Source organism: Gnatocerus cornutus, chromosome 7 (genome assembly GCF_029298725.1).
Source record: "Gnatocerus cornutus isolate USDA-ARS CGAHR chromosome 7, icGnaCorn1.1, whole genome shotgun sequence".
Classification (NCBI taxonomy): Eukaryota; Metazoa; Arthropoda; class Insecta; order Coleoptera; family Tenebrionidae; genus Gnatocerus; species Gnatocerus cornutus.
This window is the reverse complement of record NC_142239.1, coordinates 17188098-17212139: the sequence shown is the minus strand read 5'-3', so window position 1 is coordinate 17212139 and position 24042 is coordinate 17188098. Positions and strand designations below refer to the sequence as shown.

Below are 24042 nucleotides of genomic sequence, written 5' to 3'. Positions count from 1 at the left end.
CTGTAGATTCACTTTGCAGGAAGTAAACCGCCGCCGTCACGCTCCAACTGTTGAAGAAGTGCCAGTCATTACCACCTATTTTTAGTGAAAAAACACCAAAATTTAAACAAGTTATTTATCAAATAGTTTTAGTGATTACGTCTACATCTTGACTAACCTAATTTTTTCCCTGAGACCACAAGATGTTGAAACGCTTCAAGAGTATTTTCATATTTTTTCTTGGTGTTTCAACAATTGAGCGTATGCTCCGATTAAAATTCGATTACGTCATACTTTCTCTCTCTACGCAGTGCTTGTATGAATCTGAGAGAAGTGTAATTCAGGAAGAATGGAAACCTTATCATCCGCAACAAGTATAAAAGAAATGCCAGCAACTCTATTCTCTTCAAATGCTCACAATGCTCCAGTTGTTCTGTTTGGTTGGTGTAATTTTATCAGTAAACTGTAAGTAAACGACTGTATAAATCCTCCACGTCTATTTCTTCGTCTTCAAGCTCAGTTTTCCTATAATGACGATGCGATGGAGAGGATCATTTATGGCACAGTGGTCGACATTTCCGATTTCCCGTACCAGGTAGCCCTGGTCTGGCACCGCAACAACCGGAAACGGATAATATGCGGAGGCGCCCTAGTGAAACCGAGAATCGTTTTTACAGCAGCTCATTGCACTCACACTAAGGACTTTGACGAGGAAAGAAAAGATCTCTCCGTTTTAGTTGGAGCCAATTATATTGATGATCCCGACGGTCGGTTGCATGAAATCGACAGCGTTATGAAGCATCCGGATTTTAGTTTTCATAATTATGATCACGATTTTTCTGTTATTGTGTTGAAAGAACCGGTGGATTTTAGTCACAAGTCGAGGATAATTGGAATTTCTGATGAGGATCACGAAGGGGGAGCCGTGGCGATGATTTCTGGATGGGGGAGGACGGAGACTGGGAGACCGTCGAAATATTTACGCGCCACCAAACTTACGGTGGAGGAATGGGATAAGTGTCAGAACTATTTCCCGGGGGTTTTTCATCCGAAGATTACGAGGAATATGATCTGTGTCAAGCCCAGTCGGACCACCACCTATTTTGTAAGACTTTTGTTCATTTAGTTTATTATGATTTTCCGTAATTCAGGCGCGAAATTTGGAGCTTTTTGAATTATTTGGACTTTATTTTTTAATTCCTTCATTTTATATTGCTTAGATTCCTTCATTTTATTCAATTCTTTGGAGTTTTTACATTCTGTGGATTCTCGGGATTTATGCGATTCTTTCAAGCCTTTAAATTATTAAGTTTTCTTAGGCTTGTAATTTGTTATTATGATTTTTTAGACTTTTCAGAGTGTTCATGTTTTTTGGATTGTTTGAATTTCTACATTATTTCGATTCTTTCAATTTTCTAAATTATTTTTCAATTCTACTACATTCAATATTTTTTATTTAAATTTGGTGGATTCTTTTCTCTGGCTTTTCTGAATTCTTTGTATTTCTTGTATTTATTATGATCTTTTTGTCGTTTTGAATATTTTAGTTCTTTGAATTCATTCAATTCTCAAAATTTTGTTGAAGTTTTATCTAAGTTTTCTCTCTGGTTCTATTCTGTTTTTTTCTTTCAAATTTGCAATTAGACTTTCTCGAAATTATTTTGTAAGCATTTTATTAATTTACTTTATTAATTTTCGGTATTTTAGACGTGGAATTTGTGTTTTTGGAATTTTTTAATTTCTTTATAAAAAATTAGATTCCTTAGATTCTATTATTTTAGTCAATTCTTTACATTCTCTACATACTGTTGATTCTTAGGATTTATGCAATTGTTTCAAGTTTTTAAATGATCTGCATTCTTTGGAGTGTTTAGTTTCTTTGGTTTCTTTCATAAAACTGAATTTTTTAGCTTTCTTTGACTTATTGGATTTTTTTAGATATTTTGTATTGTTTGGATTTCTGCATTATTAATTTTTTCAATTTCTATTTTATTATTTTTTTATATTTTTTAATTCCACCCTATTTAATACTGTTTTTTTTATTTATTGGATTCTTTTCTTTGGCTTTTTTGCATTCTTTGTATATCTCGTATTCAATATGGATCTTTTTCTTTCTTTCGAAATTTTTTTGGACTCATGGGATGCCTTCTTTATTTATAGTCTCTTTTATTTTTATTTTTTTTTTGGGTTCTTTATTATCTATGATTTTCTAAATCTAATTTAGTTAAATTAAATTCTTTAAAAAACATTGAAATTCTGTGTACATTTTCTCTCCGATTCTTCTTGTTCTATTCTGTTTTTCTCTTTTGAATTTACAATTAGATTGTTTCTAAATTATTTTATAAGCATTTTATTCTTTTATTTTTTTAAGCTTTTCCGAATTTTATGTCGTAAATTTTCTAGCTTTTTAATTTGTATAGTCTATTTTCTCTGCATTTTGACCATTTTTAATTCCTTCAAGATTTTTTATGTTCCTTAGATTCCTTTATTTCATTTCATTTTTTTGAGTCTTCTACTCTCTACCCCTCTACCCCTATACTTCAAACAACATTCTGTGAATTTTTTGATTTATGCGATTCTTTTAGGTCTTTAAATTATTCAGCTTTGTTTGACTTGTTGGAATATTTTATGTTTATTTTAGACTTTTTGATCTTTTTCGAATTCAACTCTTTGAACTCACTGAAAGTCTTTAATGCTTTATTTTTAGATTCTATTATTTCCTTCTTTTTTTTTGGATTATCTAAATTCTTTACGATTTTTTAAATCCTTTTAATTAAATTTAATTTATTTCTCAAAATTTCTGTCTAAATTTTCTGTCTGATTCTTCTTGTTCTATTGTGTTTTCTCTTTTAAATTTGCTATTAGATTATTTCAAAATTATCTTGTAGTCATTCTATTCATTTATTGTATTAAGATTTTCGATATTTCAATTTGTAGATTTTTAAGTTTTTTTCATTTTTTGCTCTACATTCTTTGCATTCTCTATATTCTCTTGATTCTTAGTAATTATGCTATTCTTTTAAGTCATTCTTTGGAATGTTTAGATTCTCTAGTTTCTATGAAAATACCTACTCTAAATTATTTAACTTTCTTTGGCTTATAGAAATTTTTTTATATTTTTTGGATTAATTATGTTGTTTTTGTTTTTATCGGATTTCTACATTATTTCGATTTTTTTAATTTCTTAGGGTATTTTTTAATCGTACTCCACTCAAGACTCATGTATTTATTTATTATTATTTTTATCGCTTGTATTTATTGTGATCTTTTTCATTCATTACTTTTCTTTCAATTGATATATGTACCTATAAATTCGAGCAAATACTAATTATTTATTTGTAGTTGCGGTTCTAAAACTAATTTTTCAGTTAAATTTCACCCTTCAATTGCCGCATTCTTTACAGTAAAAGTTTGATAAAAATAAACATCACCACCCGCTTAATCATGAAAATTAATTACTTTTATGCAGGTGCAAAATTGTTAATTATTAAAATTTCTAATTGAAAGAACGACAAAATTCCTTCGCGTCGTTATGCAAAACTTGAACTAAAAGTAAATCCCGTCTTCAACAAGTTTCAGTGTATAAAGTTCAAGTCTCTCAGAAGTTTACGGTGACTTATTAAATATACAGTTTTAGACACCTTTTGTTATTCGAACAGGTAAAAAAAAGACACTTTGTCATAGAAACATCAGTTTTCAGTGTTTATTGTAGGATTTATAGCAAAATGTCAATAATTTTGCGCGAAAAAGTGGTAAAACAAATATGTGAAATTCGAGCAAAAAACACTGACGAATTAGTTTCATGATGAATGTAACGTGAAACGTTGTTCTGTGAAAATTATTTATGGCCCAGCAATTAATAACTTCGTTTAAAGTATGAAATTATTTCAACTAAAAATGTTGTTCTGTCTACTTCAGCACTGTAAAGTGGCAACAATACGCGTTTAAGAGCGCAGTTTACTGCATCTTAAACGAAAGAATACTCGGATCTGCCAATATTGGACAATAAAAGCATAGAAAATGTCAATTTATTTCAGGGCGACTCTGGAGGGCCTCTGGTGGTTAACGGCAAGCTCATCGGCTTGGTCTCCTTCGGAATCCGCGTCGGCCATCAAAAAAAGACCACCGTCTTCTCAAGAGTGCGAAATTTCCTCGATTTCGTCCAAGACGCCGTTCCTGAGTTCAGTAAAGACTAAGAATTACCATCGTGTTTCATTTACCTACTCCCTAATTTAAGGTGGATAGAATTTTAAACGAAAATCTTGAATGTTTGCGTTTTTCTTTTCACAGTTTATATCTGGAGGCAAATTGCTCCCTTCAAGACGATTCATTACAACTAAAGCGGATCAATTTCATGGCAGCAGCGCCTTGAAAAATTTTAATCTCAAATCAATTTAGGGGCTCTACAAGAAAAACTAGGGAATTTATTACTTCAATTCGTGTAAAATTGTAATAGAGTCTTTGCCTATCGATTCCTGGATACCATATTGCTCTGTTTGTCGACGAAAAACACCACGAGTGCGTTTATGGGATTATCATGTCTAGATTTTCTTATCGTATTGTAACATTTTGCAACACGAAATATTGAAATTATCTTAACACTACACCCTCGCGATTTATTGCATGTTTGTCGCTTATTTCAAATTTCACGACATAAAATAATTCACAGCGTGAGATATTTCCCTTGTGAAAAACATATTTAAAAGCCACATTCTACATAAATTTTAATAATTGCAGCCGCTCGCAGGAAAGTTAATAAAAAGAAAGAAACAACGAAGGACATCAAGGTATTGCGAAACGAATAATAAGAGGTTCATTTGTCGGGAACTCTTTAAACAAGTTTAACAAACTTTTACAATTTTTTAAATTAAGGGGCTTCCTTAAATTAATTTGTTGTTTAAGAGGTAATTAAAGGAAGAAAAGTTGATAGGAAAATTAAAGTTATAACAAATTTTTAAGAATGATTTTCCCTGGAATTGTCATCCAGACCTTGGCACGTGTGTTTTACGGGTTAATTCTCGAGTTTACGGTCACAAGAACGTCGTAAAGTTGCGATCCGTCACAGTTTTGGGGCGAAATTAATTTGTAAAATTTCATGGGGCTGGAAGTTGGAATTTTTGTCCAATCGACCGCAACGAGTGAACGGCGAAAATTGGTTCCACAGATACAAATCAATGTCATTAGATTACCTTTTGTCAAAATAGTGAACAATAAAATACATATTTAATTGTTACATTGGTCGACAAATTTTTGGCGGAATTTTTACTGGCGCAGTAGAATTTTCTTTCTAAAGTTGAATTGCTTTCAGATTTTGAATCCAATGGCCGTTTGCTCCATCAGGTCAGGCCTCAGTTTGTTTTTAGTAAACCGCGTTCACTTTTGTTTTTTTTAGTTTCGTTTAACAACTTGCAAACTTATTATGATTGGAAAAGAAATTAAATAAGTTTTCCAACGAATTATAGAAATCGTTAGTTTTTACCAAAATATTTTAAAATAACCGATGATAATATCGAAACACAAACAGTTTTTTAAATCTTTTTGACACTAATTTGCACAGAATTCTAAAATTGGTGCTTCGATTTTTTATTGTAATACGTTGGTCTAAAGTTGGTCTAGAAGTTACAGGTCAAAGCATATTTTAGAAACAAACATATTTTGTTACCTTTCAAAGATTTTGTAAAAATTTTAATTTGAATGCCCACAAAATTGTAATTTTTTAATAAATCTCGCATTTCTAAATAATTTTACTGATTATAATGAAAGATAAGGAATGTCATAGATAAACATTATGCAGCAATTGTTAAAAAGTTGTTGGTCAAATTTGTCAAAATTTAAATTAATTTCAAGGCGTTTTATATCAATCTAGATAAGTAAGAACTCCAGATGAAATTTTCAAAAAAATTAATGATATCTTTATCGATTACTTTTTTTAACATTTGTGTTTATTTGTTAATTTTTTTTAATAAGATTTGCATCCTCTATTTTTTTTTTGGTCTATTGGTCTAACTAGGATTTTTTTATCATCAAAAATTTTTCTAAAATGTATTAATCTGGGCCCCATAAGCATTAAAGTAATTTTAAAACTCTATCGCCTGATTTATGGAAGCTAAATTAAGTCTTTAATTCAGATTAAATATTTAACGCGGTATTAAAATTTCATCTGTCTTTTTCCACCAATCAAATGTCAGTAATCATCAAATTAGGTGCGAAATTAACGTAATCGCAATCAAATTATTGCGTAAAACGGTCCTAAATTTATAAATTAGGACTTTTTCAAGCAATGGCACTGTTTTTTTTATTAATTTGACAAAAAACAACAAGAAGTTTTAATTTTTTGTCCCATAATTTCTAAACGGTAGGAGATAGCAAAACATTTATTAACGCGTCGAAAAGGCAAGATTTCAATGTTTTTAATTATGCTTTACAACGAAAAATTAGTCTTATAATTATATGCAAAATTGCATATAAAAATCACTAAAAACAGCTTTTTTTAGGACATGAAATATTTTTCCTAGCGATGGGTTTTATAGATCGTTGAAAAGCCTATTAAATTGACTTTTCAAAACACTGTCGACCAATTTCATAACTTTGCAAGTTTACTAAAAAAACTGAAAAAATAAATGGTTGTACTGTTCAACCTAAAAAATCAATTTCCGGACCTAATGAAGCAAAACGCAAAACTTGTTATTTGGAATAGAAGACACTTTATAAATAAAATAATAAAAACATTCATTAGAGTAGAATTCTTAATTGAGATTTTCAATAAAAAATTGTTTGTATTTGCTATAAAATCAATCCTAGTTTGTGTTTTGTTTTTTTGCAATTATATTTGTTATTTTCGTGTTCAAAATATTCTTTTATTTATTTTCGTGTTATCTGACCCTGATGGTATTTACTGCAATCAATAGATTAATATTTGTAGTTTATTTTGATTTGTTATCTTTTAGCTTAAAAACTCCGATTTCTGTATTTTTATTGTTAAAATTTAAGTTTGTTTACACAATTATTTAATTGAAATTAAATTAGTCTCGGAACTAATTAGACGATTGCTCACTTTTGATTGGCGGAAAAACTATCACATGGCACTTTACCATGATGTTAAGTATTTAATCGCAATTAAAGATTTAAGATAGCTTTTGTAAACCAGTCATTATTGTTTATAATTCATCTTTTTTTGGTTAGGTTTTAATGTCAGGGTCTGAAATTTTTACAAGCGTCAGTGCAAATAAATAATTGTTCTTTTTTCTTAATAAGAAATGCCATCAAATTTCTCTGCCGTTTTTTAATTAAAAAATGTGTCAAAATTAATAGTACTCTACGTTCAGCGTCCATTTATTTTCATCGATTACCAAAATTTGATAAATTTGGAATTTTTCATCTCAATCAAACTGTTCTAAGATTTAAAAGGAAAAAACTCACTTCATAATGGTATTTTGAAGAACCCGTTTTCGTACGATTCACAAACTGCTTCCACTCACTCGAACTCACTCGACTTGTGTATGACGTGTATGCCACTTTTCAATTATTAACCCAGTCTAGAATTTCTTTAATTCTCCCTTTCCCTTTACTAAATAATGCAACAGTTTTATCGTTTTTGCTGTCCCTCTTCCCACTTCTTGTACATAAGTTATTATCCTACAGAATCACTAATTTCAAAGTTGTTCTCCAAAGACACCAGTTATTAATTTTTCGAGCTAATTATACAATCAGTGTCGACCAAAAAAACTGTTTAATTATACCCTATGACCCTTTAATTTGACCTAGTTAAAACTATTTAAACAGCTTTCTGGTAACCCACCATTTTACTGTACAATGACGAGTTTAAAGTACCTCAACAAGGCGGTTTTCATGCTGAAATTTTCAATTCTCTATCCGATCGACAAAAGCAACTTTTGGTTTAAAAAATGCCTTTACTACTTATGGGGATTTTTGTTTCTATCGTCGTACTTTATCATAATGGTCCTCTGCGTAGATTTCGTTTATAAAACCGAGTTTAATTTAGCCGAAGAAGCCATGATCATCATGAACATCGGTAAGTAAAATTCCTCTGAAATCCACGTAATTTTTCCCAGTTTTTTATGCGGGATTCTTCATCAACGTTTTCATCTTCTTTTACAACTCGACGAGTTTGGTGAATTTGATCACGACTATTAACGACGGTTTTGTTTACGAGACTGACAATAAGGTACAAACAATCACTATGGAAAGACACGTGAAAATGACCGATAAAATGCCAATTTATTGGACCATAAGTCTGTTTTTTGGCGCAATGGCCCCAACTTTAATAGCTCTCGCGACGGGAGAATTGTTGTTGCTCTAAATCATCTCCCATTAAATTCAGAGAGTTTTTTTAGATACACACCACTTCTCGCTTGGTTTCCTTTTGAAATAAAAAAATCGCCGATGTTGGAAATTAGCTTCTTCTTGCAGTGTTATTGCGCGTTCTCTCTGGCTATCTTTTACGGGGCCACTGATTGCATCTATCCCTGTATTGTCGGAGTAATTCGACAGCAGTTTCGAATTTTAGGGAGCAATATCAAACATGGATTTTACTACTCTCTTTTAACGGCCGGTTTTACCAAAGAAAGAATCGAAGAGTTTACCAGAAGCTTGCAACGTTGCGATGAGTAAACTAAGCTCCTAGTATTGTATAACGATTCTTCTAATTTTTTTCTAGTCTATGGGCACTGAGTCAAGATTTCGCTGATATTTTCGCCACCATCACCGGAGAGAGATTCAAAAGCACCAATTTAAACTATCTGAATAGAAATATCAAACACCACATTCTTCTTCTGCGAGTTTGCAAAGAAATCGATCGAATCATGAGCATGTTTCTATTGGTGAAATGCGGAGGACAAATGTTTAACATCGTTTTCATAGCCTTCAGTCTGATCACAGTAAGTTAAATTTCCTAAAGCTGTGTAAAGTTTAGTTTTAGTCCGGAGACTCCTCTCTCTTCCTGGGGTTGTGTACTTACATATTCTTCGCCAGTTTCATGCTACTCATCTACAACTACAGCGGCCAAGTGTTAACTGATGTCGGTGAAGGCTTGTTAGAACTGTTTTGATTCGTCTCTTTTAGGGCACGGATATTCTGTGGAAACTCTACGAAAGTCCGTGGTGTCTCTGCGATTTCCAGTACCAGAAATCGTTTCTTTTGGTCCAAATGAAAATTAGTCAGACCGTGTGCACGAAAGCCGGCCATCACTTCTCGCTCTCCGCTCAGACTTTTATAATGGTAACATTGTATTCTTGTCCGCTTAATCTAATTCTTTTTAGTTCATGAGGGCCGCTTTTTCGTACATCGCAGTTTTGAAAGAAATAATTGATAGAGAAAAATAATGTGGCGTTGGTAATAAATTTCTATTATTTCTGTTCTAACAACGTTTTGCTAACTTTGCAAACACTACCTACTCAAACGAAATTTAATTTCATACCGAACTTCAGCTTGCTTGCTTTAATCCAAAGTTTAAATTGTGCATTTATTAAACTTAAGGGGCTGTAAGTTTATTTTACCGCATTAAATCAGCTGATAATACAATTAAGAGGCAATCAATTGTAGCTCAGTGGCTGAAATGGAAGATTTTGAGGGAATTTTAAGGTGAAGCGGCTTAAAAAGTGGCGGTCGATTAAAACAACATTTTTGGGAAGAGCTTCCGGAGATTCGTTCCTTGGGAATAATCGATCGATTCGAAAGCTGTGAAAAAACTCGGATTCAAAAAATTCTTAGATTGTTAGCCAAAAAAATATCAAATCCATTTAGCTTATTATGGTCATTGACCTGCAAAAATTAACATTTTCATACCCACACAACATCAAATTTACTAAAATGCATGTCGATTTTGAAACCAGAGAGCATAAAACGTGTTTACCATAAATTTTGTAAACATTTGTGATCATTACAGTTACGCAGATTTATTTACAAATCCGAAGTAATTTTGAAAGTACAGAGCATAAAATGTAGCCTGTAAAGTGTACCATAACTATCCATTTTAGTAAACTTTGCTATAAGAGAAGAGTGCAATTTAAAACGTGCTGGGAATTCACCCCCAAATGACAAAAAAAGTACTCCAGAAACGTAAATTATAGTTTCCGGAATTTGAAAAAAATGTTGACGGGAATAAAACTAAATCTCGTGAAATAGATTCTGACGGAATACGTTTCGAAAATCTTATTAAAATTCGTTAAAAGATGTTTCCTTTGGGAGATTCATTCCGCGGAACTTGTGGAAATGTCGCACTTAATAATGCTTAAAATGCCTTTTAGATAATTCTGTCGTCGCTGATAAATCCTGATAACGTGACAACTTTGAGGGGAGAAGAGAAATTTAGTTGATTTTAGCGGTTAAGCGACATCTGACGCAATTTATACAATCCAAAATTAGAGTTCTTTAAAACACACTTTTTTGTATCCGCTCCCAAAAATTGCTAATTACGGACTCATTTCAGTCCCTAAAATGAGTTGTTTTCGGACTCAATCTTAGAAAGTTGCCATGACAACTAATAAAGCTGGTAATTTTTTACCAGACTGCATTTTATGCCAGAAAAACGTTATTTTTTTGTGTTTATTTTAAACAAGCTGATGGTTACTATGGTAAGCATTATTTTCGAGAAATAATTAATCATACTAATCATGGTAAGAGATTTTAATGTGTTTTTGATAGCTTTGACTAAAAAATGTTGTTTGTAACACGTGTCTAAAAAGTTTTTGAGGACTCATCTGCTATTCCGGACTTTGCTACGACTCGTCTGGAAACAGCAACGATAATACATTTATGTAAGTCATTAAGTCCCTAAAATGAAGCTTTTTCGGACTCAATCCCAAAAAGTTGTTATGATAATAAAGCATAATGCAAGTGAAAAAACTAGGTAAATCGTGCATAAAATGGACGAAATAGCGAATAGCTTCAAAAGTTAAGTAATCTCTTCTTCCAACAGTGTGTATGAAGAAATTTACAACACATACAGAAGATGAAACTTGGCCGTTTTACTTTATCATTACGGACGCTAAACGATACCGTAAAACATAGATTATTATACAATCAGATAAAAAGTTTTTGCGGACTTATTTGCTAATTCCTGACAGGAACGATTGGACCACAAAAACTGTATTTTAGATACTTGTATTAAAAAATACCCCTTTAATGCCCAGGAGTTAAAAGAGAAATAATCTTCAACGGTTTTATCTCAAAATTTCTTTATTTATAACATTCATGTATAAAAATACAAAAGTATATAAATACAAAATTATTTAAACGTGGATCTAACTTCACACCTCAACTGGAACATCTGCAGCGTGAAGACACTTGTGAATAATCTTCGGTGGTACATTTGTTTAATCTCAAAACTGCAACAAATTAGATCAGAAATAAACTGTTTGTATTCATACCCAGCGTTCGCGAATAATTGCCGCGCCTCTTCCTGGCACTCTGTTATGACTAGTTCTATGTAATCATATCTGTTGTTCCTGCTCCAATTCTGCGCATTTTGGGTTAACAATAAACCGATTCCCTTTTTGCGGTATCTACAAAAAACTTTACATAACTAAATCAACGATGGTCTCTTAATACCTTGAATCTACAGCTAATCTAAATAACCATGACCAATCATCAGAGAGATTATGTCTCATCACAGCACAAGTGCCTACAATCTACAAAGGATGTGATTTTGGGTTGAAACTGATTTGGGGACGTACAGTCTTACGATAATTGCCGTTGGTTAGACCCTCGTCATTTAGTTTGTCTTCAGGGATGATTCTATAGAAACAGTTCTGAGGTATATCATTAAAAAAATATGGCTCATAGGCCTCAGCTACCCAACACTGTAAAGGCTTTTTACCATGGATTAGCTCCGTGGCTTTCATTAAATTGGCCCCATAAATTAGAATGTACAGCATGATCAGAACTAGAGGGACTGAAATAAGGCAATACTGGAGAGGTACCCCCATGAAAATAAACATGAAGGCTGCCAACAACACGATGGCTTGAAATGTCACCTAAAAAGGTCATTACTGATGATAAAGACTCGAAATAGCACCCACCTCGTTAAAAAGAGCCGCAATGAATGTTTTTGACACGTTTGATAAGTAGGCATTTCTAACCACGTCTGATATAAAAGGTAAATCGTTCGGTTGAGATTCCCGTATCACAATATAATACATTTTGTGCGATTTTTCACATTCGGTCTAAAAAAAAAGAGGTGTTTGGTTAGTTTTTTGAGGTTAGACATAGCTGTCAGTTTGACAGGAGCCAATCCCCATCACGGAAAAACGCGCGAAATTTGAATTGAACTAATTTAATATTCTCTGGCCACGATAAAATGAAAGGGTTGTCAAGATTTCCGGGTTTAATTCCCCATCCCTTTAATTCTTTTTTTTAAATAGAAATAGAGATTTATTTGGTTTTGTATTTTTTCCACTTTTTCCAGATTATCTCAATTTGTACACGATTTGGGCTCTGGTTTGTATAAATTAATGTGGTTCTTCCTTGCCAGGGATACGTTTACGATGAAGGCAAAAAAAGGATTCTGGTTGAGGTTCAACTGTGAAAGAAGTCAAAGTGGTCATTTTGTTTATTCTTTATTAAAAACGTATAAAACATTAAAAATCTCTTTTTTTTAATCCCAACCAAATTCCTTTTTCCGCCCCCATGGCAAGAGCCTTGGGATCAAATCTAATAGGTATTTGCGTTTTTTCAACAGGAATAAGCTTAAAACTCGACAACAAATAATAGAAGAGAATCTTCGTCTCAAGAAGGGCGAATCGTGATCCAAGGCAACTTCTTGGTCCTGAGCCAAACGGAATGTACGAATATGGTGCAATTTTGCTTCTATTCTCTTCATTGAAACGTTCAGGATCGAACCTATCGGGATTTCGAAAATTCTTCGGATCCCTTTGAATGGCAAACATTGGTATTAGTATCATGTCCCCTTCTTTTAAGTGAATTGCTGTTTCATTGGAAGCTTTCGCTTCAATGGTGTAAGGTTTCGTGCACACTCTGTCGATCATAATTGCAGATGGATACATCCTCAACGCCTCTTCAAAATGAAAGTTAAAACAAATTCAGGCGAATTTTTCTAGTACCTGATACAACCATATCCATGTATTCCATAGAGGTGATGGCTTCATACGTAATTTTACCATCACATTGCTCCCTGACACTGTCTACTTCTTTTTGAAGTCTCTCTTGTACCTCTGGATTGACAGCGAGTTCGTAGGCTGCAAAAGCAACCAGAGTGGAGACTGTATCAAACCCTGCAAATATGAAAAAAAAAGCTTGAGCCGCGATGTCTTCGTCTGTAATTTTTGTTTGACGTAGCTTCTGGTTTTTTCCGACTTCCGACTCTTGGACTGTAGCAAATCCAGTGTCTGGTAAACTAGACGGTTCTTCTTCCTTTCTGTTTTTACGTGCTTCTAGTAATAAGGTCAGCATGTCTCGTATTTTTATGTTGAGTTTCTCTCTACTTTCAATGTTCTGTTTTACGACTCTTAAGTAGTACTCTATGACTCTAGCGGGTAAGAGAGTCACTTTAAAGAACTACAAGAGATCATGTGTTGTGATTATGCGGACTTATCTACTTACATTATAAATTTTTGGAATAATGACATAGCCCATAAATACCAACATTGTCCGAAAAGATTTAAGATTCGTCGCTGCTTGTGTCATTTCAAAAAACTCATTCTTTGGCTCTTTCAAAGAATCACATTTAAAACCAAAGACGGTGTTACCAATTACATCGTTGGCAAACCGCGAAAGCGCGTCTTTCATTTCTAATGTAATGACTTTTTCGTCTTTCTCCAAGAAGTGATTGACGAACTGTTGCCCACTTTCTGACATCACAGAGAACAAGTACTTCATTTTGCTACTGGTAAAAGACGCGCTAAGAGTAGATCTCATTTCTCGCCACTTTTGCCCTGTAAGAGCAAATAAATGTTTGCTCATAAGAACATCAGCATCCCCTTGAACAAACCCTTTGTGATCAAGAAAATGATCAAAATCTTTCACTGTTATTTGTTTGATCAGCTCTGGGTCTCGTAGTAATAATGCTGGCGACATAAACTCGTACACCCCCACGTACCTTCAAAAAAAGTTACAAGAAGTAGATGGGTATGTTGTATTTACCTTGTACTTGGAGCTGCGTTATACATCATTACGACGGCGTCAGGTGGTGCTAGAGTCCTGAAGACGATGAACCAAAAGTCTCCGAAAAGTGGTACTGGTTTACCTTGAGGGACGCCTCGTTTTAACCAGTAAGTGTTTTGTTCTTTCAACCACCAATAAATGGTTGCAAGTACTACAAATGCAAGAAGTATCCAAAACATGATTCTCTCGCACGCCAGTCCAGTATTGACTAAAAATTCTACGCACTTCATAAAACAGATGCGCTCGTTAACCTTGAGTTTATTGGCCGATCTAATCTTGTAAGTTAGTCATATAAACAAAATTCGAATTAAACTGCTTTCATTTTTTTGTACTTTCTATTAAAAACATACAAATTTTTTCACTTTAAACGTCTCTTCGTTTTAGTCCCAACCAAATCCCTTTTTCCGCCGTCATGTTAAACGCCTTCTTATCAAATTTAATGGGAACTTGTGTTTTTTCGACGGGAACAAGCTCAAAACTCGACAACAAAAAGTAAATCAGAATCTTCGTTTCAAGAAGAGCGAAACGCGATCCAATACAACTTCTTGGTCCTGATCCAAACGGAATGTACGAGTATGGTACTATCTTACTCTTATTCTCTTCACTGAAACGCTCGGGATCAAACCTATCAGGATCAGGAAAGTACTTTGGGTCTCTTTGAAGAGCGTACATTGGTATACCAACCGCGTCCCCTTCTTTCAAATGAATTGGTCTTTCATTGGAGGTTTTGGGTTCAATGGTGTAAGGTTTTGTGCACACTCTATCCACTGTTATAGCAACTGGGTACTTCCGTAGACCCTCTAGAAATCAAGTAGAATTACAAGACCAATCAAGTTCCTATTGTACCTGAGACAACCATGTCTAAGTATTCCATTCTGGCGATTGTTTCATAACTAATTTCCCCATTGACATTGTCTACTTCTTCTCGAAGTCTCTCTTGGACCTCTGGATTGATCGCGAGTTCGTAGGTCGTAAAAGCAAGCAGAGTGGACACTGAATCAAAACCGGCAACAAAGAATATGAATGCTTGAGCAGTGATATCTTCGTCCGTTAGCTTGGTTTTGCGCAGTTTCTGGTTCTGTCCCACTTCTGACTCTGGGACTGTAGCAAAGCCTGGGTCTAGTAAAGTAGATTCTTCGTCTTGTTCTCTGTTTTTACGTGCTTCTACTAGTAAGTTCAACATGTCTCGCCTTTTGATGCTGTGTTTCTCTCTGCTTTCAATGTTTTCTTTTACCACCCTCAGGAAATATTCTGTCGCTCTTCTATGTATGAGAGTTACATTGAAGAACTACAACTACGATGTGATGGAAATACATGAAATTAAGTAAATGGAGCATTTTACTTACACTTAAAATTTTCGGGATTGCCATGTAGCCTATAAAGACAAATACTGACCGCAAATTCTTAAAACTTATCGCTTTCTGCGTCATTTCAAAAAACTCATTTTTTGGTTCTTTCAAAGAGTCACAGTCACAACCAAATACTGTCTTAGCAATAACATCATTGCTAAATCTTGAAAGAATGTCCTTCATTTCTACCGTCACCATTTCTTCTTCTTTCTCCAAGAAGTAATTAACGAACTGGCGCCCATTCTCTACCATAACGGAAAACAAGTACTTCATTTTACTACTAGTGAAAGACGGGCTCAAGGTAGATCTCATTTCGCGCCACTTCTGCCCAGTTAGAATAAACAAATTTTTACTCGCGAGAAAGTCAGCATCACATTGAATTAAGGTTTTGTGATCAATAAAATGCTCAAAATCTTTTACTGTGATTTGCTTGATTAGCTCTGGATCTCGCAACAACAGTCCTTTGGATAAGAATTGGTACCCTCCCACGTACCTTTAAATAATAATAATTGGAAGAAGTGGAAAGGTAAGTGCGCTGCTTACCGAGCATTTGGGGCGCAGTTGTACATCATTTCCGTGTTTTCAGTTATTGATTGCGTCCTGCTGATGATGCCCCACATATCTCCGAAAAATGGTAATGGTTTACCTTGAGGAACTCCTCGTTTTGTCCAATAGGTGTTCTTTTCTTTTAGCCACCAGTAAGTGGTTGCCAGAACCGCAAATGCAAGAAGTAGGATCAACATAGTTCTCACAGTATTGACGAGTTTTGTTGGGATAGTGCACGAACTTGCGCGTTTAATAAATAGAACTGATGAGTGTCCCCAGCCTTGACTTTAATGAACGAATTAAAATAGATGAGTGTTTATAAACAACGTCTAATCAAACAACAAAAATTGGAGTAAAAACAGCAAAATTCTAACTCGTGTGGGCCTAAATTCATTGTCGGTGCTTAAGGAAGTTAATCTTATTTGCGTGCTTTAATCAAGTCATACTTATATCGCAAATAAGGAACAGATCTCCAAACAAAACAAACTTACTCAATAAATTCGACGTCATTAAGTTCGTCTCAAGCAATGACACGAAAACCGACTATAAACTCGGGCTCGGTGTCATGATGACAACCTAAATGGCTCAAGTGCTTATACTTTGTTGATTTCCTCTAAATTTAATTTTATCTTTCGAACTTTACAATGGTGCAAACTGATAAAACCCATCAGGATTAGACAACTTACACTATAAATACGTAACATTAATTTTTATTCACACAACCTCAAGGTTACCGAAGTCCATCTGTTATTAAACGCGCAGTATTTTTAGACCGACGGACGGCGACGCCTAGTCAATACGGAGCAGCATGTTGTGGCTACTTCTTGCATTTGTGGCTCTAGCAGCCATTTATTGGTGGTTAAATGAACAGACCAAATTCTGGACAAAACAAGGCGTCCCTCAAGGTAAACCCTTACCACTCATTGGAGACTTCTGGGGCGTCATCACCCGGAAGCTCGCACCACCTGACCTCACGGTAAAGATGTACAACGCTGCTCCAAATGCACGGTAAGTTCAACTTATCTCCCGCCTTCGATTAATTTTTGGTTTGAAGATACGTGGGAGTCTACCAGTTCTTGTCGACGGGATTGTTACTCCGAGATCCGGAGTTGATTAAACAGATCACTGTTAAAGATTTTGATCATTTTCTTGATCATAAAGGGTTTGTTCAAGGGGATGCTGATGTTCTCATGAGCAAAAATTTATTTGCTCTTACAGGGCAAAAGTGGCGAGAAATGAGATCTACTCTTAGCCCGTCTTTTACCAGTAGTAAAATGAAGTACTTGTTCTCTGTGATGTCAGAAAGTGGGCAACAGTTCGTCAATCACTTCTTGGAAAAAAATGAAAAAATCATCACTCTAGAAATGAAAGACACTCTTTCGCGGTTTGCTAACGACGTAATTGGAAACACTGTATTTGGCTTTAAGTGCGACTCTTTAAAAGAACCAATGAATGAGTTTTTTGAAATGACGCAAGAAACGACGAATTTTAAGACTTTACGGGCAATGTTTGTATTCATGGGCTATGTGGCAATACCAAAAATTCTCAATGTAAGTAGACACTTCCACACAACCGCTTTACATCATCACTTGTAGTTCTTTAGAGTGACTCTTTTAACTGGAAGAGTCATCAAGTACTTCCTCAGCATTGTAAAAGAAAACATTGAAAGCCGAGAGAAACACAACATCAAAAGACGTGACATGATAAGCTTGCTTCTGGACGCACGTAAAAACAAACAGGAAGAAGAACAAACTAGTTTACCCGACGCAGGTTTTGCTACGGTCCAAGAGTCGGAAGTTGGAAAGAACCAAAAACTGCGCCAAACGAAAATAACAGACGTGGACATCACTGCTCAAGCTTTAATCTTCATGTTTGCAGGATTTGACTCGGTGTCCACGCTTCTTGCTTTTACAGCTTATGAACTCGCGATCAATCCAGAGGTCCAAGAGAGACTTCGCGAAGAGGTGGATAATGTCAGGGAGCAATGTGATGGTAAAATAACGTACGAAGCCATCACCACCATGGAGTATATGGACATGGTTGTTTCAGGTACCATTGAAATTCGTTGGGAGTTTTTATAACTTTTATTTTACAGAGGGTTTAAGGAAGTACCCAACTGCAATCGCTGTCGATAGAGTGTGCACGACACCTTACACCATTGAACCTAAGGGCCCCCACGAAAAACCAGTACATTTAAAAAAAGGAGATATGGTGGCTATAGCAATGTACGCCCTTCATAGAGATCCCAAGTACTTTCCCGAGCCCGATAGGTTTGACCCGGAGCGCTTCAGTGAAGAGAATAAGAGTAAGATAGTACCATACTCGTACCTTCCGTTTGGATCAGGACCAAGAAGTTGTATTGGATCGCGTTTTGCCCTCCTTGAGACGAAGATTCTCTTTTACTATCTCCTGTCAAATTTTGAGCTCATTCCTGTTCAAAAGACCCAAATCCCAATTAAATATGATGGCAAGGCTCTTAGTATGGCGGCGGAGAAGGGGATTTGGGTGGGATTAAAAAGAAGAGACATTTAAAATTTTGAACATTTTAATAAAAAATACAACAAATGGTAACAGTTTTCTTAAATCAGTCATTTCTTCCGCGCCTTTAAAGCCACCCATAGACCATTTTCAGGAGTCATGTTAAGCGCTTTCTTACACAGCTTCACAGGTATCTGAGTCTTCTCAGTTGCCATAATTTTATAATGACTTAACAGGTAAAAAAACAAAACCTTAATCTCCAAAAGTGCGAATCTGTAGCCTATACACTTCCTAGGACCACTTCCAAAAGGTAAGTACGTGTACGGATGAATCTTCGGTTTGTTTTCCTGATTGAACCTCTCAGGATCAAAACGGTGCGGCTCAGGGAAAAACGTAGGATCATGATGGAGGCCGTAGATCGGCAAAAACACGATAGCCCCCTTTTTGAGATCAACTGGCTTTTCATAAGAACGTTGCGGCCCCACGGTGTACGGAATGGTACAAACTCGGTTCACGAAAGGAGTTATTGGCCACTTTCGTAGCGCCTCTAAAAAAGATCATCACTAAATTAACACTAGTTTAGCAGAGTACCAACCTGAGACCACCATGTCCAGATATTTCATGTTTTTTACCGCGTCGTACGTTAAATTACCATCGCAATCTTTAGCGGTTTGGTCAACTTCTTCGATGAGCCTGTGTTGGATCTCTGGATTTAAAGCTAACTCGTACGACATTAAACAAATAAGAGATGAAACTGAGTCGAAACCAGCGAAAAAGAACACGAGCGCTTGAGCTGTGACGTCTTCGTCTGTTATTTCCACCCCGTGAATCAATTTGTGGTTTTCTCTAGCTTCCATGAGCAAGTTAATCATGTCGGGACGGAAAATATTCTTCTGTTGTCTAGTCTTGATGTTTTCTTTCACGATGTCGTAGAAGAAATTTGATATCTCGGTGGACAATATCTTGATTTTGAGTGTCTAGAATGAAAACATAATCAACGGAATTTAGAAGGGAGCACCATTACTTTGTACAATCGTGGTAATATGAAGAAGCCCAATAATTTGATCCCTTGCCACAAGCCGCTGAAATCCGTAATTCTTTTAGCCATCTCATAGAACTTGCTGTCGGGGTCTTCTAAGGAGTCGCTCTCAAAACCAAAGACAGTGCTAGCGATAATATCATTGGCCATTCTAGCGAAAGTGTCTTTCATTTCTATATGAATGAGCTTTTTTTCTTGTTTTAAGAAGTGACCAACAAACTGCTCCGCTGTTTTTGTAATTAAAACGAACATGTGTCTCATTTTGGAGCCGGTAAAAACAGGACTCACAGTAGACCTCATGTCCTTCCATTGCTGGCCTTAAATTATCACCGCGGGTTATAATACCAAAGTTTGTAAAATTTTCTACCAGTTAAGAAAAAGAGATTTTTATCCCAAATAGGGTCGCTCCCTTCAGGTATCACTCTTTTATGGTCGACAAAATGTTCAAAGTCTTTTACTAAGATGTCTTTGATCAGATCGGGGTCTTTGAGCACCAGAGCCGGTGACATGAAGTCGTAAGCTCCACAATATCTGTAATTGGGGAATTAGTAATAAGGGATAATTCTGATGTAACGACTTACCTTTCGCCGGGACCAACATTGTACATTTTTTGTACCATGTCAGCTAGGGACTGGTTGTGGGATATCGCTCTCCATTTGTCGCCGAAAATTGGCACCGGATTTCCTTGTTTTATCCCTTTTTTTGTCCAGTATTTGTTTTTGTTATTTATTCTGATGTACATAAAAATAACACCGGTGACGATGAGTAGTATCCACCACATTTTAAAGAGAGTTAAAGCGGTGTGGTTATGAGTCAGAACGCCAGTGGTTCAAGGTTGTAACTTCGCACTTTCTGAAAATAAAATGCACTTTTATTTACACGGAAATTGATGATTGCGGTTTGTTACTTCAGTTTCGCTTTTAAAAGATAAAGAAACTGATGAGTTCATGCAGTTTTGCACGTAGATATCTAATCTGTGTTGTGTACTTGTCGCAGTGAGGGGGAACTTGCTAGTCAACATTTCAACACAATAAGCTATAAATTACTGAGCGATTCGACGAGATGTTTGGAAAATTCGCGGTTTGAAGTCATAAATTTCGAGACAGGCATGAGTGTAGCTGGGATGGGGATGAGGAGAAATGAGATTTTGTCTTTATGGAGGTTTCTTTTCATTCTTAGTTGATCTGTAAGAACCATATCACACAATTACACAAGAAAAACTAAAACTTCTTGTTTATTAGTCTTCTAATTCTGATATTTGCAATAATGCGTGCACTGTTACAATGAAATTCTACTTTTGCGTCGCTTTTTACGCTATAATAATAAAAATTATATTCCAGTTTTTATTTGTATCTTGAAAATAAGCGCGCGTTTTCACAAACCGAAACGAAAGTCCCTAGATTCAAAAATTAAAAAAACTCTTACGGTCATTTTGAGCTTTTTTTTCCGGAAAAAGAATGACAACCGCTTATACAACAGAACTCCTAAATTTAACAGTCTTTATCTAACACTATAAGCAAATATTTACAAGATTTTAACACTTTCTGCTTTTTCTAATCATGAAATTGACCATTTAGTGCTTTGAGGGCGCCACTATTACTCTCTTGTAGCTATCTTCACTCTACTGCGCTCTAAATTCCTATTCCGCCTCACTCCCCTCACTTTATTTCGCTAACGGTTTCCACCATTTTGTCCGACCAAAATTCCAAGCTTTTTCTCTAAAGAAAAAAGTTTATTTTAGCCATTAATATGGCATACAACACTAGAAGAAGTGGTGGCGAAGGTGAGTTTCTTTTTCGTGGTATATCAAATTTCATTTCACTTCTTACAGCAATTAACAATGTGGGAGCACGCCGGAATCCTCCATTAAACAACAATTTCGTTGCTGGTGGTCAGGTGAGACTGTTTTTCTTTTCGTTGCTACAATACTCGCTATTTATTTTGAACCGTCCGAATTTTGGCACAAATTTAAAATGAAATTGAACATGGGAACTGTATTTTAACACATGCAAACACGCTTTTGCAACCCAAAGCCCGAGATTTTTTACGAATTTGAATTGACCGGTTGAAAATAAATGGGGTGTACCTCAAAATGTAAAAGTTGCACTTTTAAATTTTGAGTCTTGTAACTTAATGTAGCTTCTTTGTTCTGTTACTGCACCGCATTGATTAGATTGAACTCTAACAAAATTTAATTATGTAGGTTTCCATCGGCAATGGCTACACAAAGCCTAGGTAGTGGTACTGTTATAGGCACTTCACTGTATTTTGTTCCTCCAGCAAAAATTGCAGTTGCTGGTTTTCCCTCGCTGCTCATATGTTTCGGCACGTTTCGATGCATATGTGTACTTTCCAGACTCAAACTGTAATCTTTGATGGTTGAACTATAATGTGTATCTTGGCTCTTTATTGTTTCAATGTTTGTTTGATCTCCTCCTGACAATCAAACAAACTGACAACGATCATGGTCAAGATATCTTGAATCTATAGCTGTACGATGTCTCGGCATTGTCAGTTAAAGATGCACCTATACCGGTGCTCACAACCACAAAGGTTTTATTTAACGCCAAATTAAACCTGCTCACATAGCTGGCAACCCAGAACAGGCCACCACCAAGACTCCAAGGGCCGCCACAACCTAATGGAAACTTTGGACAACCAACAATGCAGGTATGTTGGGTTAGAACACCACACGGAGCAGTGCTGCAAGCGGTTAGTCACTTGGCAGCTTTACAACCTGTGGTAGATTAATTGTTTCAAAGATTGGGGCTTTATTGGGATAGATGGAGCCGTACTGACGAAACGTACACTTTATTTATGTTAAAGGAGAGAATGATTGATTTTGTTGGTTTAGAGGGTTGCTGGACCCCCACAACAAAGACCGCAAGGTCCGCCACAACAACAAAGACCGCAAGGTCCACCACAACAACAAAGACAACAAGTTCCACCACCCCAACAAAAGCCACAAGCGCCGCCGAAATTGCAGCCGCCACCACCGCAACAAATCGCTGTTCTTCCGGGGGATCCCAGCGAACTGTTTTTGAAGCAAGAAGAAATGCAAGTTGATGAACAAGGGAATAGGAAGCCCGTCTGGGCCTCCAGAACTGGTAAGAGGCAGTTCAACAGATTTTGATTTTGTCCTAAGTACATCTTTCTACAATTTTTTTCTGATGACAAATCACTGCGCAAATTTGAAGCCTCCTACTCAGTGACGGCGCTGTGAACCCACCCAACTGACCCTTTTCCCCCGTTGAAACCCCCAACAGTCTTAACAATTCTAACGCGTCTCTTGCAGGAAAAGTCTCCCGGAAAGAACGCCAGCGTCGCCGCAACGTTCGCCTCAGCAAAATCCTCCAACCAAAGAACGCAGTCATGATCCTCAACGAACTGGTAAAAAGCGCAACATATACAGTCACTGATTTACCACAACCTGCAGAAATGAATCAGTACACCGCCACAGTTTTAGTCGATGGCGTCAGTCACATCGGACATGGTTAGTACCATCTTAACGAACCCCACATGGAGTCAGCCAAGCATTGGTTCTCAATACTTTGCCTAGCGTTACACCTGTGGGAGATTAGGCTGTCGGTATAGCTTAAAATTGGTCGTTTTGACCGTTTTTTGTGACCACCGCACGTTGCCAGGCTTCTGAGAGTTGACCAAGTTTTAACAAACCTGGACATAGTGTTGAAGCGTACATTTTTCTACCCCAATTTAATTTGAACACTCTGTATAACGTGACTTTCACAGGTCGGAGTAAAATGGACGCGAAGAGCATGGCCGCTGAAAACGCGCTCAAATACATCGTGAAAAACCGGCAGTTTAGTGCCCTGAAGAAAGAGGAGGAGGAGGATGGCGACGTCAAAATGGAGCTTGCTGAAGATGGTTCCCCCACGTTACCGTGGCAGCATGTCGCTTCCTTCGCTTTGTACAAACTCCTGCATTCGTGGGGCGAGGATCCCAACCAAGCCAGAGGGATTCAGGAAAGTGGAGCGCAGCAACCCCCGCAGAACAAACCCGCGAGGAAAATGCCTGAAAACGCCCCCCACATGAACCCCTTGATGCTGCTAAATCAGATGTTGCCTCACGCGCAGTTTGATGAGCTCGGTAAAATGGGGAATCCGCCTAATGTGATTTTCACTTTCAAGTGTACCGTGGAAGAACAGTCTTTCACTGGGACTGGTAAGTCAACATGATTGTTAAAATGGGGAGTAAGAGTGGTTTTTAGGACCTAATAAGAAGTCGGCGAAGAAGATGGCCGCGTTTGCTGTTTGTCACAAGATTCTGGCGATTCAATATCCTCCTGAGATATACACACCGGTTAATTAAACTGGGGGTGAAATAATTGTGTATTGAACACATTTTTTTTAAGTATTAACTAGCCTATTGTATTTTAGATATAAGCAACGTCTCCATAAACATTTATCTGTTGACAAGTTGGTATTATTTCAAAAATTTCTAAAAAGGTACAGTCACGGTTACAAAATTGCGGGATTCACTTTTTTGGTGTCT

At 36.1% G+C, this 24042-nt stretch overlaps 8 protein-coding genes across 8 annotated transcripts; 4 read left to right on the top strand and 4 right to left on the bottom strand.

Annotated features, from left to right (window-relative positions):
- Positions 1–389: 389 nt before the first annotated feature.
- On the top strand, positions 390–4175 carry LOC148171836 (trypsin-like). Its single transcript, XM_088041290.1, has 3 exons — positions 390–444; positions 495–1084; positions 4017–4175. Exons 1-3 carry the CDS (start codon positions 390–392, stop codon positions 4173–4175), a joined length of 804 nt encoding a protein of 267 aa, XP_087897416.1.
- Positions 4176–7791: 3616 nt separating this feature from the next.
- LOC148171835 (uncharacterized) lies at positions 7792–9320 on the top strand. The gene is made up of 7 exons (XM_088041952.1): positions 7792–8011; positions 8052–8286; positions 8334–8596; positions 8677–8876; positions 8918–9016; positions 9061–9216; positions 9258–9320. Exons 1-7 carry the CDS (start codon positions 7792–7794, stop codon positions 9318–9320), a joined length of 1236 nt encoding a protein of 411 aa, XP_087898078.1.
- Positions 9321–11157: 1837 nt separating this feature from the next.
- LOC148171834 (uncharacterized) lies at positions 11158–12232 on the bottom strand. The gene is made up of 5 exons (XM_088041277.1): positions 12018–12232; positions 11673–11972; positions 11548–11627; positions 11367–11501; positions 11158–11324 (listed from the first exon to the last, which is right to left on the bottom strand). The coding sequence occupies exons 1-5, from the start codon at positions 12135–12137 to the stop codon at positions 11225–11227; spliced, it is 735 nt and encodes a 244-aa protein (XP_087897403.1). The 5' UTR covers positions 12138–12232; the 3' UTR covers positions 11158–11224.
- Positions 12233–12572: 340 nt separating this feature from the next.
- LOC148171833 (cytochrome P450 9e2-like) lies at positions 12573–14349 on the bottom strand. Its single transcript, XM_088041662.1, has 4 exons — positions 14098–14349; positions 13558–14053; positions 13059–13512; positions 12573–13012 (listed from the first exon to the last, which is right to left on the bottom strand). The coding sequence occupies exons 1-4, from the start codon at positions 14346–14348 to the stop codon at positions 12576–12578; spliced, it is 1638 nt and encodes a 545-aa protein (XP_087897788.1). The 5' UTR covers position 14349; the 3' UTR covers positions 12573–12575.
- Positions 14350–14387: 38 nt separating this feature from the next.
- LOC148171832 (cytochrome P450 9e2-like) lies at positions 14388–16210 on the bottom strand. The gene is made up of 4 exons (XM_088041664.1): positions 16011–16210; positions 15465–15960; positions 14965–15406; positions 14388–14918 (listed from the first exon to the last, which is right to left on the bottom strand). The coding sequence occupies exons 1-4, from the start codon at positions 16208–16210 to the stop codon at positions 14482–14484; spliced, it is 1575 nt and encodes a 524-aa protein (XP_087897790.1). The 3' UTR covers positions 14388–14481.
- A 611-nt stretch (positions 16211–16821) lies between these two features.
- Positions 16822–18579, top strand: LOC148171831 (cytochrome P450 9e2-like). The gene is made up of 4 exons (XM_088041663.1): positions 16822–17021; positions 17068–17563; positions 17609–18062; positions 18109–18579. The coding sequence occupies exons 1-4, from the start codon at positions 16822–16824 to the stop codon at positions 18543–18545; spliced, it is 1587 nt and encodes a 528-aa protein (XP_087897789.1). The 3' UTR covers positions 18546–18579.
- Positions 18541–20685, bottom strand: LOC148171830 (cytochrome P450 9e2-like). The gene is made up of 6 exons (XM_088041665.1): positions 20438–20685; positions 20112–20382; positions 19898–20061; positions 19516–19847; positions 19087–19468; positions 18541–19038 (listed from the first exon to the last, which is right to left on the bottom strand). Exons 2-6 carry the CDS (start codon positions 20309–20311, stop codon positions 18602–18604), a joined length of 1515 nt encoding a protein of 504 aa, XP_087897791.1. The 5' UTR covers positions 20312–20382; positions 20438–20685; the 3' UTR covers positions 18541–18601.
- Positions 20686–21111: 426 nt separating this feature from the next.
- LOC148171829 (double-stranded RNA-specific editase Adar-like) lies at positions 21112–23966 on the top strand. The gene is made up of 7 exons (XM_088041666.1): positions 21112–21313; positions 21362–21426; positions 22120–22200; positions 22385–22637; positions 22826–23023; positions 23281–23712; positions 23759–23966. The coding sequence occupies exons 1-7, from the start codon at positions 21280–21282 to the stop codon at positions 23857–23859; spliced, it is 1164 nt and encodes a 387-aa protein (XP_087897792.1). The 5' UTR covers positions 21112–21279; the 3' UTR covers positions 23860–23966.
- The last annotated feature ends 76 nt before the right edge of the window (positions 23967–24042 follow it).